The sequence below is a fragment of the Orbicella faveolata genome, unplaced genomic scaffold, assembly GCF_042242905.1.
Source record: "Orbicella faveolata isolate gen_17 unplaced genomic scaffold, um_ofav_v1 contig_1, whole genome shotgun sequence".
NCBI lineage: Eukaryota > Metazoa > Cnidaria > Anthozoa > Scleractinia > Merulinidae > Orbicella > Orbicella faveolata.
Window position 1 is genome coordinate 31483368 of NW_028301536.1, and position 16633 is coordinate 31500000.

At 38.1% G+C, this 16633-nt stretch overlaps 4 protein-coding genes across 4 annotated transcripts in view; 3 read left to right on the forward strand and 1 right to left on the reverse strand.

Moving 5' to 3' along the window:
• Nucleotides 1–590: 590 nt before the first annotated feature.
• Nucleotides 591–1940, forward strand: LOC149118762 (uncharacterized). Its single transcript, XM_089276582.1, has one exon. The coding sequence runs from the start codon at nt 746–748 to the stop codon at nt 1889–1891; it is 1146 nt and encodes a 381-aa protein (XP_089132708.1). The 5' UTR covers nt 591–745; the 3' UTR covers nt 1892–1940.
• Nucleotides 1941–3833: 1893 nt separating this feature from the next.
• LOC110047215 (microfibril-associated glycoprotein 4-like) lies at nt 3834–6489 on the forward strand. The gene is made up of 5 exons (XM_089276590.1): nt 3834–4431; nt 4592–4696; nt 5168–5263; nt 5550–5927; nt 6138–6489. The coding sequence occupies exons 1-5, from the start codon at nt 4167–4169 to the stop codon at nt 6395–6397; spliced, it is 1104 nt and encodes a 367-aa protein (XP_089132716.1). The 5' UTR covers nt 3834–4166; the 3' UTR covers nt 6398–6489.
• A 262-nt stretch (nt 6490–6751) lies between these two features.
• LOC110047097 (protein mago nashi homolog) lies at nt 6752–12422 on the reverse strand. Its single transcript, XM_020752829.2, has 6 exons — nt 12280–12422; nt 12154–12212; nt 9859–9915; nt 9196–9249; nt 8248–8330; nt 6752–7563 (listed from the first exon to the last, which is right to left on the reverse strand). Exons 1-6 carry the CDS (start codon nt 12365–12367, stop codon nt 7464–7466), a joined length of 441 nt encoding a protein of 146 aa, XP_020608488.1. The 5' UTR covers nt 12368–12422; the 3' UTR covers nt 6752–7463.
• A 3549-nt stretch (nt 12423–15971) lies between these two features.
• Nucleotides 15972–16633, forward strand: part of LOC110047107 (uncharacterized) — a 6740-nt gene continuing 6078 nt past the window's right edge. Inside the window, exons 1-2 of the mRNA XM_020752840.2 lie at nt 15972–16285; nt 16374–16468. Of these exons, the coding sequence (XP_020608499.2) occupies nt 16207–16285; nt 16374–16468 (174 nt within the window). The 5' untranslated portion in view covers nt 15972–16206. The remainder of the gene's footprint in view (nt 16286–16373; nt 16469–16633) is intronic.

The window sequence follows — 16633 nt, forward strand, 5'->3', positions numbered from 1 at the left end:
TGGCCTTTCATTCAAAAAACATTTAAATATTACAACTTTGGACAATCACTAATCAACTGGATTAAACTATGCTACCATAACACAGAAAGCTGCATCCTCAATAACGGATGGGCCAGCGACTTTTTTAAGCTCGAAAGAGGAGTAAGGCAGGGTTGCCCCCTTTCTCCGTATCTTTTTATTCTGTGTTGAGGTTCTAGCGGATGCAATTAGGAAAAACCAAAATGTCAAAGGCATCTTTGTGAATGGAAATGAAATAAAAATTAGTCAGTATGCAGATGACACCACTTTAATACTCGATGGTTCCAAGGAATCTCTTACATCTTCTCTGCATATATTGGATAATTTTCAACGGATATCTGGCCTTAAATTAAATAACAAAAAGACGGAAGCCCTTTGGATCGGTGCTAATGCCGAAAAAGAAGACAAATTATGCCCAGAAAGAGACCTAAAATGGGTTAAAGGAAAGACCAAAGCTCTTGGAGTATGGTTCTCGACTAATCCTGACCTAACAGCAGAGCTGAACTACAACGAAAAATTGATAAAAATAAAAAATAGCCTAAGCTGTTGGGAGTGTCGTCGACTTACCATTTTTGGCAAAATTACTGTTCTAAAAAGTTTAATTGCGTCCCAACTTGTATACATTTTGTCTCCCCTCACGACTAATCACCGTGTCTTAAGGGAAATCAATAGGCTCTTCTATGATTTCTTATGGAACGGCAAAGGCGACAAAATTAAGAGGGAAGTAATGATTAATGACTATGAAAAAGGCGGCTTAAAAATGATTGATATTGAATCCTTCAATAAAGGATTGAAAACTACCTGGGTCAAAAAATATACTGATGTAAACAATCACGGAAAATGGAAACTTTTTTTTGACTTAGAACTCCGGAACTACGGTGGCAGAGCCTTGTTCAGCGGCAACCTTAGCAAAAAAGACCTGCCAAAGTATGTCAATTTATCCTATCCATTTATTGTGGAAATCTTAAATATCTGGACTGAAATCACTTACGAGAATAATACAGACCATTTTCGCTCTCAGAGCCTTTGGCACAACTCCCTTATAAGAATCGATAACAGACCAATCTTCTACAAAAAATGGCAGCAAAAAGGGATCAACAGGGTTTCGCATTTGATGAAAGATTCAGACACCTTCCTATCCTTTTCTGAATTCAAAGATCGGTATGGTATCACTGAAACAAATTATCTTGCTTTTTATGGGCTGTTATCCGCTTTAAAAAAAATCAAAATACCTTTACACAATAATATAAATATACAATACGAAAGCTTTTATACGAAATTTATGAAAGCAAGTAAACCAAGCAGACAGGCCTATAAAAAAATAATTGGTCTTAAACAAAGGTGTCCAACCAAGAGTCAAGAAAAATGGGCTACGGATTGTGCCTTTGAAGCCCATGAACCAATAGACTGGAGTGCGGCGTACCAGCTATCTTTTCAGTGTACAAAATCTATAAAACTAATTGTATTTCAATTCAAATTGCTGCATAGACGACTGGCGACTAATGATTTTCTTAAAAAAGTAGGAATAAAAGATAACGATCTCTGCAGTTTCTGCAAAACTGAGAAGGAAAGCCTAATTCATCTTTTCTGGTCCTGTAGAGTTGTCTCTACCTTCTGGCAAAACTTTAAGGAGCTTCTTGTAAGCCAAAATCTTGCGTTGAGAACATACAACCTTTCTTTAAATATAGTCTTAGGCCTAAGGCCAGACAAATCAAAGAATAAACAGAAACTTAATTTTAATTTTCTTGTGGCGAGATATTATATATGGTCGTGTAGGACACGCAACTTGCCCCCTGAAATGAAACATTTCTCTGTCTTTCTGGCATGTTACAACAGTCTCAAAACTGGAGCAGCGTCAAATGATAATCTTTAGAAATCTAAGTGGGTGATAATAATATTTAAACGTATTTACCAACAAGCAACTGTATAAAAAAAAAAAAATTAAGAAAACCCTAAGGCTAACACTGTGCACGGATATTATTGTACTGTAGGTCAACCTTAACAAGTGTTGCACTTGTCAGTATTGTAAGTAACGTGTATTGTATGTAAGTAGTAAGTAGTCTTTTTAATTAATTAATTAATTAATTAATTAATTGATTAATACAATGTAACTTATTGTAGTGTAAGTAATGTAAGTAATTGTATTGATAGTAATTATCCAGTAAGTGATGTACGTAATTGTCCCATAAGTAATGTAAGTAGTTGAACTGTAAAAAAAAATATATATATATATATGAAAAAAAAAAAATAGTTAATTTACGAAAACTAGCCACTAAAATGAATGCCGGAATGCAGGAATACTGCCCGCCAATCGTTGGATGTAAGGTATGTTCAATGAGATTGGCTGAAAAAGCCATCCCCATGTTTTGTTTCCCATCGCACCTTACTGATCCAGCGTTTTCTGAAAAGTAAGAAAAATGTGATTCATTCATTGCCTATTCCCTCTGTTATGGGTTATTCTAATTTTAATTCGCGTCATGCACATCTTCAAGTGACTCTGACATCTACATCAGCCCTAATGACGACTTCTTTGAACGCCTTTTAGAGTAATAATAGCTCTACACAAAATGGCAGTGAAGGAGAAAAATAACCAAGGTTCGCCTGGAATTATTTATTCGATAATTTGTTAACACTTCTTTGCCCGCTTTCATTTGACTTTTTTTCAACCGATCAGCTGACTCACTTTTACATTAGAGAGGACGATGGGAAACGAAATGTTTTATGGGGATTACCAAAGCATTTCAGATGTGTTCTTTGTATCATTTCCTCAAGGAGCAGGTAAAATGAAACTCAAGCTTTAATTCTCGTTTTCTCCTTCAATTTATACCCAGAATCGACAGAAAGAATCGATTGGCCTTCGACACTGTAGCTTAAATCACGGTAATTTCCACTAAATCGAAGCCTATTTTATTTAGCTAATTCTCAGTAGTTTTGATTAAATATTCCGAACACGAAAAGGCGACGGACTCACCAAACTGTCACTTTGATGTTTACGTTTTGAAATCTTTTATTTATTTTCGTTTAGTCTTTTTTTATTATATCTTTATCCCCGCAAAATGAACTAATCTTTTCAGAAAAAACACAAATTTCGGTTGTAAATTATAGAACGCCATCAAGGTGACATAATCTTATGGGTTTAGTACAGAAATAATTTTTTGCAATTATTACAAACGACTCATTGACTAAACACATCAGTCGCAACAAAATGCTCTTCATTAATCTGCTTTACTAAAGTGACAATTTTTAGCAAACCCAGTGTCTTTAATTTACTAACTTTTTTCTTCCTTTATGATCATTTTAGGTCGGTTGAAATTAGTGCTCCGGCTCCTTGTTCTTGTAACTTATTCTAGTAATTATTTCAATTTTTTTTCTGTCAGTAATTGGGTTGACATGGTAAATACTAGATGCTCTTGTTTATAGAACTTGATAGTGATGAACGGAATTGAATATTAACAGTAGGCAGGACGCCTGAAACTGAAAAAAAATATCGATTTGGTGATTCACGTTATTCAAAATCACTTTCAAGTGAAAACTTTTGCTAGACAGTCTTGAATATTCCAATTGTAACTCGTCAGGAAAAAAAGGAACAATATTCGGATAAAAAAAACTGCATGTAAACATGGACTCTAAATTTCCAAAATGTTTGCTTACCCAACTTAATATGTAAAGTAGTGACCTAGTCATTTCAAAGTTTAGCTGAAAGCCAGTAATGTCAGCTACTATTTAACGTCTTCAACTTTGCCGTCTTGTCTCTGCGTAATAAAGTTTATCAGCCCTCATTCCCACTCTTCTTGTCTGCGGGAGTGCTCGCTCGCCTCTCGAATTTTTCCTACTTTGCTTTTTATTTTTGCTTTTTTTCTTGTTATTTAAAACGTACTTTTACATTTTTTTGCCACGGCCCTAGCCCACTTTGGGAACCTGTTCACAGGCTATTTGCTTGTTGAAACTATCATCATCTTTATGGAACTGTCAAATATTGCACAAACGATTTTCCATTAGCTCCAGCGTGGAAAACATGAAAAAACGTCTTACAATGAATTCAGTGACGCAAACCTCTTGTTGTAATAAAGGTGAGTCACATGCGCTTTTTTCCCTAGTCCGCAACACAGTTAACTACGGTTAAGTTGGACTTTCATTGAATTCGCACAATGACTTGTGTTTCCTCTGGTTTTCGTTACAGTTTGCTGTTCTTGGTGTTGTTTGTGGCTGGTCAATCTTTAGCTAAGCCAGGAAATAACGCTAACAGCACCCCAGTCAGTTCTACAGCCACAAAGCGTTGTAACAACGTCTACAACAGCTTCTATGCAGGGCCAAACAAGAAGATTGAAACTTTTCTTCAAGAAATGAAGACACAACTTACTCACGTTGAAGATGACATCGACATCCTCAAAGGCAACAAGACTTCGGAGAAAGGTAAGTACAGATCGGATGATGTTTTGAGAAATTCTCCTCAGTGGGGAAGCGTGTGGAGCAATTTCTTCACCGACTTCGGTAGGATAATAACGTTCAGTTATGGTCGATTTCCCACATATTAAATACCCTTTGCTTAGATTATAAACTTCATTACCTACAGAGTCAAACAAGACGGTGGCAGCCATCCTTCAAAAAATGATGAAACAACTTAATCAAGTGCAAGATGACATCAGCATCCTCAAAGGAAACACCACGTTATTAAATGGTAGGTACAGATCTGTTTATCCCTATTGAAAGTTTTAATTTTCCTTTTTTGTGTGTGGTAGAACATTTGAGAGCATTTCCTTTAAATTGCCCTAAGATCTGCCGATCCTGTTGTAGGTAATTGTAGAATGTAAATGCAATTGAGAATTAGTAGTCGGACATATCCACGGAGCGGCTATTCGTTCCCGCACTAGCCAGATCGCGGATTTCGTGGAATTTAACAGTGGAAAAGTGGAAAACAGGAGAACCCAGAGAAAACTCTCGGAACTAGATCAAGAAACGACAACCAATTCAAAGCACAGGGCACCGGGGATTCCAACCCAAACTTCATTGGCAGGGAGCGAGCGCTCTCATCACTGACCATCACTGCGTCAGGCCTGCGCCTCTGTATTGATTGCAATGGGAAATCGGAAATTCAGTCCTATAGTATAATGTGCAATTTGTTCTGACTAGATTGTATTTCTTTGTACAGAACAAAACAAGAACATTGAAGCTCTCCTTTTAGAAATGAACAAACAACTCTCTGAAGTAAAAGACGTTCTAAAGAAAAACAAAACCAAGTCTAAAAGTAAGTAGAGATTTTGATTTTAAAATTCTGACATGGTACCAAGGCTGAGGGAAATAAAAGAAAATCTGGAGTCAACCTCGCTGTGATTTCTTTTGTTTTAATTTCCTTTAAAAAAATACAGAGGTCTCAATGACTAGCAAATCTGTCAATCACAAAGGTTTTTCATTTGTAAAATTTAATGCTTCAGTTCCCGGGTTAAGACTTCAGTCATGAACCAAGTCAGTAAGCAAGTTTGCTCGCTTTTAACTGAATGATAAATCAATCTCCTATGTTTTTTTGTCGACAGTTAGGAAAGACTGTGCTGAGCTGTACAAATCCGGTCAAAGAACCAGTGGTGTTTATACAATCGACCCTGATGGTTCAGGTGCCTTTGATGTGTTCTGTGACCAAACAACAGCCGGTGGCCGGTGGACAGTGTTCCAGAAGAGACTGGATGGCTCCGTTGATTTCTACCGCGGCTGGGCCGACTACAAGAATGGCTTCGGTAACCTGAATGGCGAGTTTTGGCTGGGACTGGACAAGATATACCGCTTGACGAAAACAAAGAACAGGCTTCGAGTAGATCTGGAAGACACGACAGGCAAAACTGCTTACGCCGAGTACGACATGTTTGCAGTTACCAGCGAGAAGACTAAGTACCAGCTGAGTCTTGGAACTTACTCAGGTAAATTTAACAGTTTTAGTAAAAAAAAAAAAATGCAGTAAATTGAAATATTTCGAATTTGTTGAGTGTTCTGATTCGATTGTCTGATAGACAATGAGTGAACTCTCAGAAGAGTCCTTCACGATGTTCTGTTATCTATTCTTAAAAACAAATACTCAAACTTTTATCCATTAGTGTCTGTGAGGTCGAATTCTCATGTTTTGTTTTCAGGAACTGCTGGTGATTCTCTTTCTTATCATCGTGGTCACCCCTTTACAACCAAAGATCAGGATAATGACAGCAGTAGCAGTAACTGTGCTGTGCTACGTAAGGGAGCCTGGTGGTACGATGGCTGTAACAACTCCAACCTGAACGGTTACTATCATCACGGAAAACACTCGGGATTTCACGGTGTCAATTGGGGAACCTGGAAAGGATATAGCTACTCCGTGAAGAGAGCTGAGATGAAAATCAGACCAGTGATGTTTTAAGAGCTCTGATTTTTTTCACTTTTCAATGTTTGCAAAGAAAAGTTTGTAAACACTGTTCAAGTTACACTGTGATTAAAAGAGTAGAGAGATAAGGTTGTTTTGTTATTATTTGTGTCCAGGGATTTTTCGACAAACATAAGAGAAAACAGGATGATTCAAGCCCTTTCATTCGTTCGATGTTTCCTGCCCATTTGTAAAAAATAACAAACCTTACATGAATTGCAAAAATAAAATAACAAGGCGTTGCGGTAATTGCGGACGATATGTGATCAGCCATAGAGTAAAAAAATTATTGCTCATTTAGTGAATTACAAATTCCCGTACAGCTGTATACCTCTTTTTCAAAATAAAGCATTTGCAAAGATCTATCACTTTATTGGAGCTAAGATCAGTTCAAGACAAAATCTACATGCGTGAGTTGTTGTAAAGGGATTGCTGAATATCTGTGTACACAATCAAAGACGATATAAGAGCAAGATGTTTAAATTCGAGTATGTCATTTACCAGCAAGTTGTGGTACTAACTCAAGAACTCTTTACAAATATTGTTAACATCAGAAAGCTTGAAAGCTACAGCACACTGAGTGGGACACTGAGTGGCAAACAGAGGTACATGTACCCCAACCATATAAATTGAAGATTTGTTACTAACTTAGATTTTCTTTCTACTGTAGTATTGTAGCTTTCGAATTAAAAACCAGAAACACATTTATAAGCAAAACAGGGAGGAATAATTGCGCACTTCCGAGTTACCTTGTGCCTCTGCGTCAAAACGAGTCTTCAAGCGAAACCATTCATATGAAAATGTGTTCCGCCTACAGGTTCATTTTCATGCAAATCAAACTCATTTTCATATGAAAGGTTTAGCTTGAAGACTCGTTTTGAAACAGAGGCACAAGGTAACTCAGATTGGCCTATTTGCAGTGTGCTTAATTTTTTTTCATTTACCAATATAATAGAAAATTATAAAAGGCAAGGAACGTTGGAAGAAAGTTTCAGACATAAAGATGAAGTCAGTGCATAAACATTGAAACCAACAGTGTTCACAGAACAGTGCGTAGTAGCATTTAGATGGGTTTGATCTTGAAGTGAAGGCCAATAAGAGAGAACACCATACACTTGAGGTCTTGAACTAAATAATAAAAACTTCTCAAGCCATCGGGATCTCTGCAAAATAACAGCAAAACATCCACATAATCACAAAACCATTTTAGGTGTACAGTGTGTGAGAAAACGTGCATGTACAGTGTAACTGAACTGTACCAACTACATTCCATCCTCATTATTTCATACTGACACTGTCACGGGCCACAAATTGTGTGGTGTTCACAAAACAGAATATCTGAAAAGTGGAGCTCAAATTAGTGTGGGCATGTGCACAACAACAGTAGGAACAGTTTAAGAGAATGATCAAATTTGGACAACAAAAGATCCTAAAATAAAAGGACATGAAGCAACTGCATGATGAACCCCTAACATGTGTATCTGATGGTTTGACAGATAATCCAAAATCCAGCACCATCCGACAGTTTTGAATTGAACATAAACAAGACGAGTCTGAGGATTGTTAACATTATTAAAAACCAGGTTTTTACAATATTTTGGCTCTATTTCAGAGTCATAGTCATGTAGTACAGATATTAACAATTCTTTGTCTGTTTTGGCATCTCCTGAGATCATTAAGAATATTCTCATTTATACTGAAAAAGTACGTAATGTCCACACTGAACACGTATGGCACACATGTACATTGCAATATTCACAACTCTGGAATAAACAAGACCTCTACAAAAATGAAAGACACTGAGAAGCTACTGGCTCTACTTTATGCAAGCAAAAGTCAACACATACTTGCATTGATTGACATCAATGAGAGAACCGATCTTAGATGTTGTGAATGAGATATGCTGATCACCCATCACAATTTCAAGTTCCTGTAAATTGGAAAAAAATCCATGTTTGAGTATGCTTATAGGAGGATGTCACACTCACTAGACCACGTGCGTGATTCCCTGCAAGGTAAGGGAAAAGGTCTGTGCTGAGAAAAAGGTGTCTGCACCACTGGAAATAATTCCAGTTTCTGTAACATAAAGCTGTTACAAATGTTTCTACCCTGGATAGGACACTAGTTCTACCTCCAGCCAGCATTTGTTGTGTTGCTCTAAGAATTCAACAGAATTCGATTATATTCCTGTGTGGCAAGAGGCACAAGTGTCTTCCCCAACTATACAAAAGAATGGTCCAAGCCAGGGCACATACATGTACAAGGGCTGCTTTCGTTTTTTTGTTGTTGTTGTTGTTTTTTTTTTTTCCCTACGTAACAATCACCTATTCACAGTAAGCAAATTCCATCGAAGATCCAATGAACTAACCATGCCCATTAGGCCACTCCATCTTCCTTCCTTGTATGGATTTTACATGAACCTTATTCCAAGATATGCATCATTGGTACATACCTTGTTCCAAGGTATGTATGGTAGACCTAGCTAGAAGAAGGTGGAATTGGATAGGCCATGCCTTGAGGAAGCCTGCAAGCAACATCACTGAAGAAGCCATGTACTGGACAACAACAGGAACTCACAAACACGGGCAGCCCACACTGACATGGCAACAGTCAGTCGAAAAAGAACTGAGCGAAAGGGTGAGCCTCACCTTGGTGAGGCTGCAAAGACCACCCAGGACAGGGAATATTGGAGGGACCTTGTGGGGGCCTTATGCACCACATGGCGCAAAGAGGCCTAAGTAAGTAAGTAACAAAGTATTCCTAGCATGCATTTGGAAAGTACTAAACCCACTTACTTGTCTACCAACTTTGTCTGGCTGAGGCCAAAATGTGTCATCTTCTTTCAGTATCTGTGTACAAATAATGAAAATTATGCAATGAAGCCTGGCAAACAGTAGCCATAATTACAAATAAACAATGCCATTTAGTTACATAACTGTAAAATTCTGACCACACATGTAAGTCTTGGGCTTACATTTCTTCAAAAGTGGAGAGCCTTATTACTACCAGATGGTATTTTGCGTTTTGAAAATATTTTTTTCCACCTACATGTATATAAAATGAAGGGATGTTGCATCTGAAATGCTGGATGTGTACAAAGTACATCTACATGACTACCATGTGGAAATGATATCAAACACAAAGCAAGTTTGATGTTTCGAAGGGATGTTGAAGCAGGTAAAGTTAGGGAACATACAAGAATGCTGAGTAGTAAGACTCGCTAGCCATAATGATATGTGATATGAACATGCTGTAACAACACTTAACAAAGCCAAAAAAGTTCAGGCTCCAATGAGTGCAGAGTGCAGAGACCCAAGCTAATGAAGGGAGTAACATTATCCCAAGAGGAACAAGTCACATACACTGTACATGTAAATATCCTTACATACAGTCTTAAATATCAGTTTCAAAAGAAAATATGGAAAAGCTTCTGGCAAAAACAAAAATGCATCACAAACCTCACTGTCTTCAATTATTCTTTTAAGCTCATCCATAACACTCTTATGAACAAACGCCTATAAACAAAAAATATAGAGAAACAGTACTAAAACCTCACTGGTGTACTCATTTATTGTCCTGAGGCAATGAAGGCAAAATGAGAGCAAAACATCTTGCCCAAAAATGCAACAAAACACGACCAGTGCTTACTGTAAATCCTGGATAACTTTTTTTTTGGAGTCCCGCACAGTCAGGCCACCAGGCCTTCGTAAAGCATCAAGTATTGTCTAATATCTGTATTTGTACTCAACGAAGTTCAACTAATGTAGCTATAATTATTTTTTGCTTTAAAGTAAATTGAATTTTGATCATTCATCCTTGACAAAATGGAAAAGCTCTCATACACTCATTAAGAACAACAAGACCACATTAGGATTTGGAAGACTGGTTTTTGTATACGAAGGGAAAATCCTCAAGTGGCACAAGGAGAAGAACCAACACCAAACTAATCACCCTAGCTCCCCATAACTGAACTATTTTTATACATGTAATAATAATGATTGAGTTCAACTGAGTTTAGTAATCAAACAGCCATAGTCTTTTACCATTAGGTAAATACTTGTATCACTCTCAATCAAGCATGGTATTACATGCTGTATATTTGATTTATATTGGAAATCAAGTTTAGACTAAGAGTAGTCCCTCTTTCGCTTAGTCCGTTGAGCGAGATTGTAAATAAACCAGGAGGAAAAAAAATGTTGTGTGAAATCCTGGGGGTGAGACACACCCAAAAGGAGGGACTACCAACTAAGCCAGAGGGTTTGAATTATGCATTGCTCTAACAATGCAAAAATTGGCTTATGTGGGGAGCATTGACAATACATTGTCAACATTCAAGATACATGTGACATCTTACGGGAATGTTTATCTCACTTTCTAAAATAAAAAGCTTTAGTGAAAGCTTTGGAACTGGAACAAATCAAAGCTTTGGAGTTGCTTCTGACAGGCCATGATGTTCGATGTTGCGATTCTGCCAACAGGCTATGGAAAGAGTTACATTTATCAAGTGCTTTGTTTGGCAAAGCTTTCACCATGAACCCGAATGTGAGCGTGTCAGTGACTTCATCACTTACCAAGAGGTCAACAGCATCGCAAAGAAATTATGTGAAATTCTTAGAATATGTTTACAGTTGGCCTTTCTGCCCTTCATTTGAAAGACTGAACTGGACTTCCACTTGAAACTTTCGCATGCTTCTCGCTCCTAGGAGTTCACAAGGCCATTTTTTTCTCGTGGTTTTCTTTCACATTACGTATGACGGACTAAGCAAAAGAGGGACTGCTCGTAGGCTAAGTCAAGTTCTATCCGCAGGTTGTTATTGTTAATCCTTGTACTTTAAGGGAGATTTCTACTATGATGCAAGCTTATATGCGCAAGTTTATGATGATCGCTGTAAATATAATTATTGAGGAAATTTTGTATGTGTAGTTCACACCCATAAGAAAAGTTGAATGAGGTTGAACTTTTTTCACAAATACAAGCTAACCATCCAAGCTTTTTTAATTTATTTATACATGTACCTGTACATTTTCACCGACAAAATTACATTACTGTGGAAGTCGACCTTTAGGTCCTATCTGGCTAGGGGAATTTTTGCAAAGTGTGAAATCTGACAAATCTGTCAAATCATTAATTTTAGGGAAAATATTTGAACACCTTCTGTTTGTAGAAAAACAACCTAGTTAAGTTGTTGTTTTGTGTGAACAGCAGATGTTCAATTTCTTGTGACTGACTCTTTGTGATCAGCAAATAATTTACTGATATTCTTTAAGAGCAAATACACTTAAAATAAAAACAAAACTGGTGGAGAAAAACGTTTGCCATGAATTTCTTTTAGAGCCTAGTGCAGATAGCCTTTTAGTTCAATACTGAAATTAATAAAGAACTTCTGCATAAACTGGCACATGATTACCAAGCATTCAAATGGGTCGTGCACCATAATTATTATGAGCGAATACAGTGCGAATTTTTGTATGATTTGGATTTTCAAGCTGATAGAATTTTATAAATTAATGACATCTAAACATGCGCAATTGCATGTGAGTCAAAGTATAAATCTTCAGCTTCACGAATGGCTGCTACATGTAAGCTGAAGTTATGGCTCTTTCGATTCAACATCAACAGAAGCTACTTGTGATTAGCCACTTCTTTGGTGATACAAAAGACAAAGTAACTTGGTAACAGTTGAATCAGACCCCATTACAAAGTAAATTTCACGGGAAAGATAAAAAAATTAGCATTAAGTAAGCTTACTAACCTCTTTTCGAATCATCACATCATTCTTGTAGTTTGAGTTGTTTGCATACCGAAGTTTACCTAAAAGAAGCAAAAATCTTCAATAATAGCTTTCATAGTCTAATCAGCTGTTGCATCATCTCCTTACCATCGGGTCGGAACTCAAATTCCAGAAACTCGTGGCCGAATTTCCCTTTGTGTCCAACGTAGTAGCGAAGATAAAACTCAGCCGACATTTTGAGAGAAAGCAGGAAGCGTGCTCGCTGTGGTGTGAGCCGCCACTTATTGTTGTCAGCGGCTATAGAGCAACTTTAAAAAGATTATTTATGTATGACATCATGTATGGTGACATATAATTTACGCAGAAAATAAATAGGGCCCCCTCCACTCCCGCCTTATTTTGGGTGAAAACAGAAGAAATGACGGAAAGAAGAAAAGCCGGCAAGGCAAGTAAAACATAACCGTCCCCCCCTTAGCTCAAAGTCTGGATCCGCCACTGCCTGGGTACCTGGGCCGTATACAACTTCATCAGAGCTTTTAGATGGGTTTATGAACGGAAGAGCTTATGTCCGAGTAGGCTTATAACCGAATTATAAATTATATCATTATAAAATTATAAAAACGTTTCACATTTTGATCGAAATAAACAAAACAAATTCAAAACTATTAAAGGAAAGCTAGAGGGGGGCTTAATTATATCCGGATGCATTTTTTAGTTTACATACAGTTAGATGGGCCTATAAAGGGGAGGGCTTATAAGCGGGGCGGCCTAAGGTATAGGAAAAACGGGCATTTCGAAAATAAATCTCAAGAGAACTGGTATATCGGAGTTAAATGCCCAGGGCGGAGGCTGAAAGATTGTGTACAAAAGAAGTACAGAAAGACTAAGCTTCAAAGGCAACTTTGCTCTTCTAAATATATTGCAAGAATCACTTTTTATTTCAAAAATTAAACAAGTTATTGGGTGATGGAAGCCATAAAGTTGAAGTCAAAAATTCAATTCTGAAATTTGGAATAATTGTTGGAAAGGTGGGTGATCGTGGCGGGGTGGAGAGACCTAGAGAGTATTTGGAATTTGAACCGGCAGGGTACTGGACCTGAAAGATAAACCGTCGCTAGTGAAAGCCCCGGGGCGAAATTGAACCATTCCCGAGGTAGCTTACATTAGCGGGGCAGAGAGCGAAACGCGATACACGAGCGCGGAGCGCAACCACGAGCGCGACCACGAGCGCGACCACGAGCGCGAAGCGCGAGACGAATTTTTTTCGACGGATTTTTTTCGTCTCGCGCTCCGCGCTCGTGTATCGCGTTTCGCTCTCTTCCGCTAATCCACCTGTTCTGCAGGCTATCCCCGAGGTAAAGGAAAAGTTATTTTTGACTCAAATACCAACATAAACTGGGCAGCGCCGACCGTTATGAGTTTTGAAATTTCATATAAAGGAAAATAATAGATTAGTCTGTTGACGTCACTACACCAATGACGTTCTTCACGTCTTTTTTAAAATACCAATGATACTAGTCACGTGTCGTCATTGGCATCTTTAGATCATCCACGCGGAACACCCTGAAAAAAACCAAAACAAGGTTTGTCTACAGAAGAATAGACGGTTGGTGATTAGTGGTTATTTCATAGCGGCACTTGCTCGTTCATATTTGGCGGTTAGGTGGATTAGATTTTTAACAATGTTCGAGATTACTGACTCGATGACATCATTCTGGTTCCTACTTAACAATGCAACTTGAAATCCTACCTTTAAAAAAGTTTTCTTTAGTAATTACTTTCCGCTGGTTTTTGCATTTCACTTTTTCCGATTGCCTATCCCTGCTCTTCATTACAGATGAGTTCTCGACAGAAAATCAAGTTTTTAAAAAAGAAGCGTTTTCCATTTGAATTCGGCATCGACGCAGACGGAGCCAAAATGAAATTGTTTTGTCGTGACTTAATTTCCCCGCTTTACAAATCCAAAAGCAACATAACCTAAGAATACGTTTTAACCTCTCTGATACTGTCTTATTATTCTTCAAGATCAAAATATCGCACGCAGCTACTTATCATAACCGATTGCGGGTCACCCGGGAAACGTTGGTTCGATAAAAGTGCTATGGGTGCGTTCCTTTGGGGTGATTCAGCCGGATCAGTGATCCAAGATCACTCGGATAATGCTGCATCAAAGGAACCCATGAATCCACTCTGGTCACGGATTCATCAGTTCCTTTGATGAACCATGATCCAAGTGATCTTGGATCACTGATCCTGATCAGCCAGATCATGCTAAAGGAACGCACCCATAGTATACTAGAGACGGATCACTAATCTGTCCAGACGAATCATCCGTGAAATATAAATACATCTACATCTAAATTTATTGAGTCAACAGAAAATAAACACAGTTAAACACTAAATGCCAATCTGGGACGAACTTGGACAAAGAACGGTAGTTCGTCTGATGATTCAGTCTGCGTAAACGAGCAAACGGCGGATCATCCGTGCAGGCGAATTATCCACGTAGTTCGTATGTCAAGACGAACTTGCCAGGATTTTTCAAAGGGGGGGGGGGGGGGTCACACTGTGTCAAAGTGAGGGTACTCACCAGATTATCATGTCACCTCTTGTAGGTTGTTTGCTTAAAAAAGGCTTACAAAAGGCGGGGGGGGTCAAGGGCACCCCAGGACCCCCCTCCCCTAGCTACGAGCTTGCCGTATTTATACACTGACGAATTATTAGACGAGCTATCGTCCTTTTCTCAAGTTCGTCCCAGGATGGCATGATCCGTCACTGGTATAAGTTATACACAGAGTTATACCGTCAGCTCGCATAGCTGACGGTATAACTGTGAGTTAAGTGAGCTCTCACTGGAGGAAAAAAATTAAACTTAATTAGCTGTTTTGATGGTCGCTATGAACGTGACACTTTCTAGCTTATGTGGACATTTTGCTGAGTAAAAATATGTAAAAGAATTTTAGGTAAAAAGCCGTTGAAAGTATGTACATTTACCGTTTTTGATCATTTACATCATTATCAGTCTTGAATAAAGATTACCTAACGTCCTAGAGAGAAAAATGTGAATTGAAATGATTGATCGCACGCTTCCATCTCGAACTTAACAAACAAATTCAATCCAGTCTAAGTTTTTAATATCATTTCATTCTGTTCAAGTATTAAACATGGCTCCCTATGGGAATTACGTAATCTTTATTCAGGCCTAAGCTAAGTTGTAAGAAAACCCTGTGAGACACTCCAATGATGATCTCAATGATCAAAAACGTTCAGTGTAAATATAGTTTAACAACTCTTTCGCAATTTTGTTTTCGGAATATTTCTAGATTATGTACCTTAAGCCGGTTGACGCCAATTAATTACATCTTTTTGGCCTGTTGAAGAATTAGACTGAGTCGTTCAATACTCGACTACTTCGGACCTCAGTTTATATTTTCCACTAATTAAAACAGAAAAGAGCTTTTTTTGTCTGAACAGTTATTGTTTAGTTCATCATGAATCTACTCGAACCAATTAACGCGCCTTTTTAGAAGAAAACTCTTTGGTTAGTGACGGTATCTCTAAAGAATGTGAACATAGAAGTGCTCTACTCACAAAGAAATTCCTGAACCTTTTGGGGAGTAAACTTACTTAAAGTTATACAACCAACTGAGCTGGAGAAACGTCTTCTTATAAACAAATATACTGAGGGAAGGAGACAGGGTTATTTCTCAAACTGCCCGAGCGTGACGCTGAACAACAGATTCGGTAAAACATGTGTTATATGTTTCCGTGGAAACCAGAAATTTGCAAGTACAATTGAATAATGGACTTGACGCCTTGAACAATGATTTTTTAAATCCCATATAAAAAGAGAAACAGCACAAGAAAGTGCGCATATTTTCTCTGCTCCCACAGCTGTAAATTCCAAGAGATCAAGAATTCGTGACCGTTCATACAAGGGCTCGCTCGAGATTGGATCGTTTTCTGAACATTTCCGGCTGGGCTGTCAGCAAAGATATTGCATTTCACAGATCGTATCAATTTCAAAATTTATAATCCGTTACACCAAATTCGAATCCTCATTTAGCCGCTAAAATGCATCGGGATAACTTCGGAGGACTGTTTGTAGTCGTGCTCACTTGTGCAAGCTTTGAGATCGCGAGCTCTGTGCCAGGTAATCCATTTTTGCGCAATTATAAGATTGTTGAGTATGGACTGGACTAACGGTTGGGTTTTTTTCACGTTTTTCTTTCATGTCACAGTGGATGCCTCAGCACTTGCTTCAGTGCGCACAGAAATAACCCAGAAAAACAATTTGGCCAGGAAATACTCGCCTGGCATTTCGCAATTTGCTGAGGTAAGTTCTCGCATTATATGGTATAGCAAGACTTCTTTTTCTTAAAAGCATGTCCACGAGACAGTGGACCGTTAGAGAGGGCGCGAGTCAACTCCTGTGTAAATCAGTTATTTTCTTATTTGTTTATAAGGTCATGTCCCCCCAGAACAGACAGAATTCAATCAT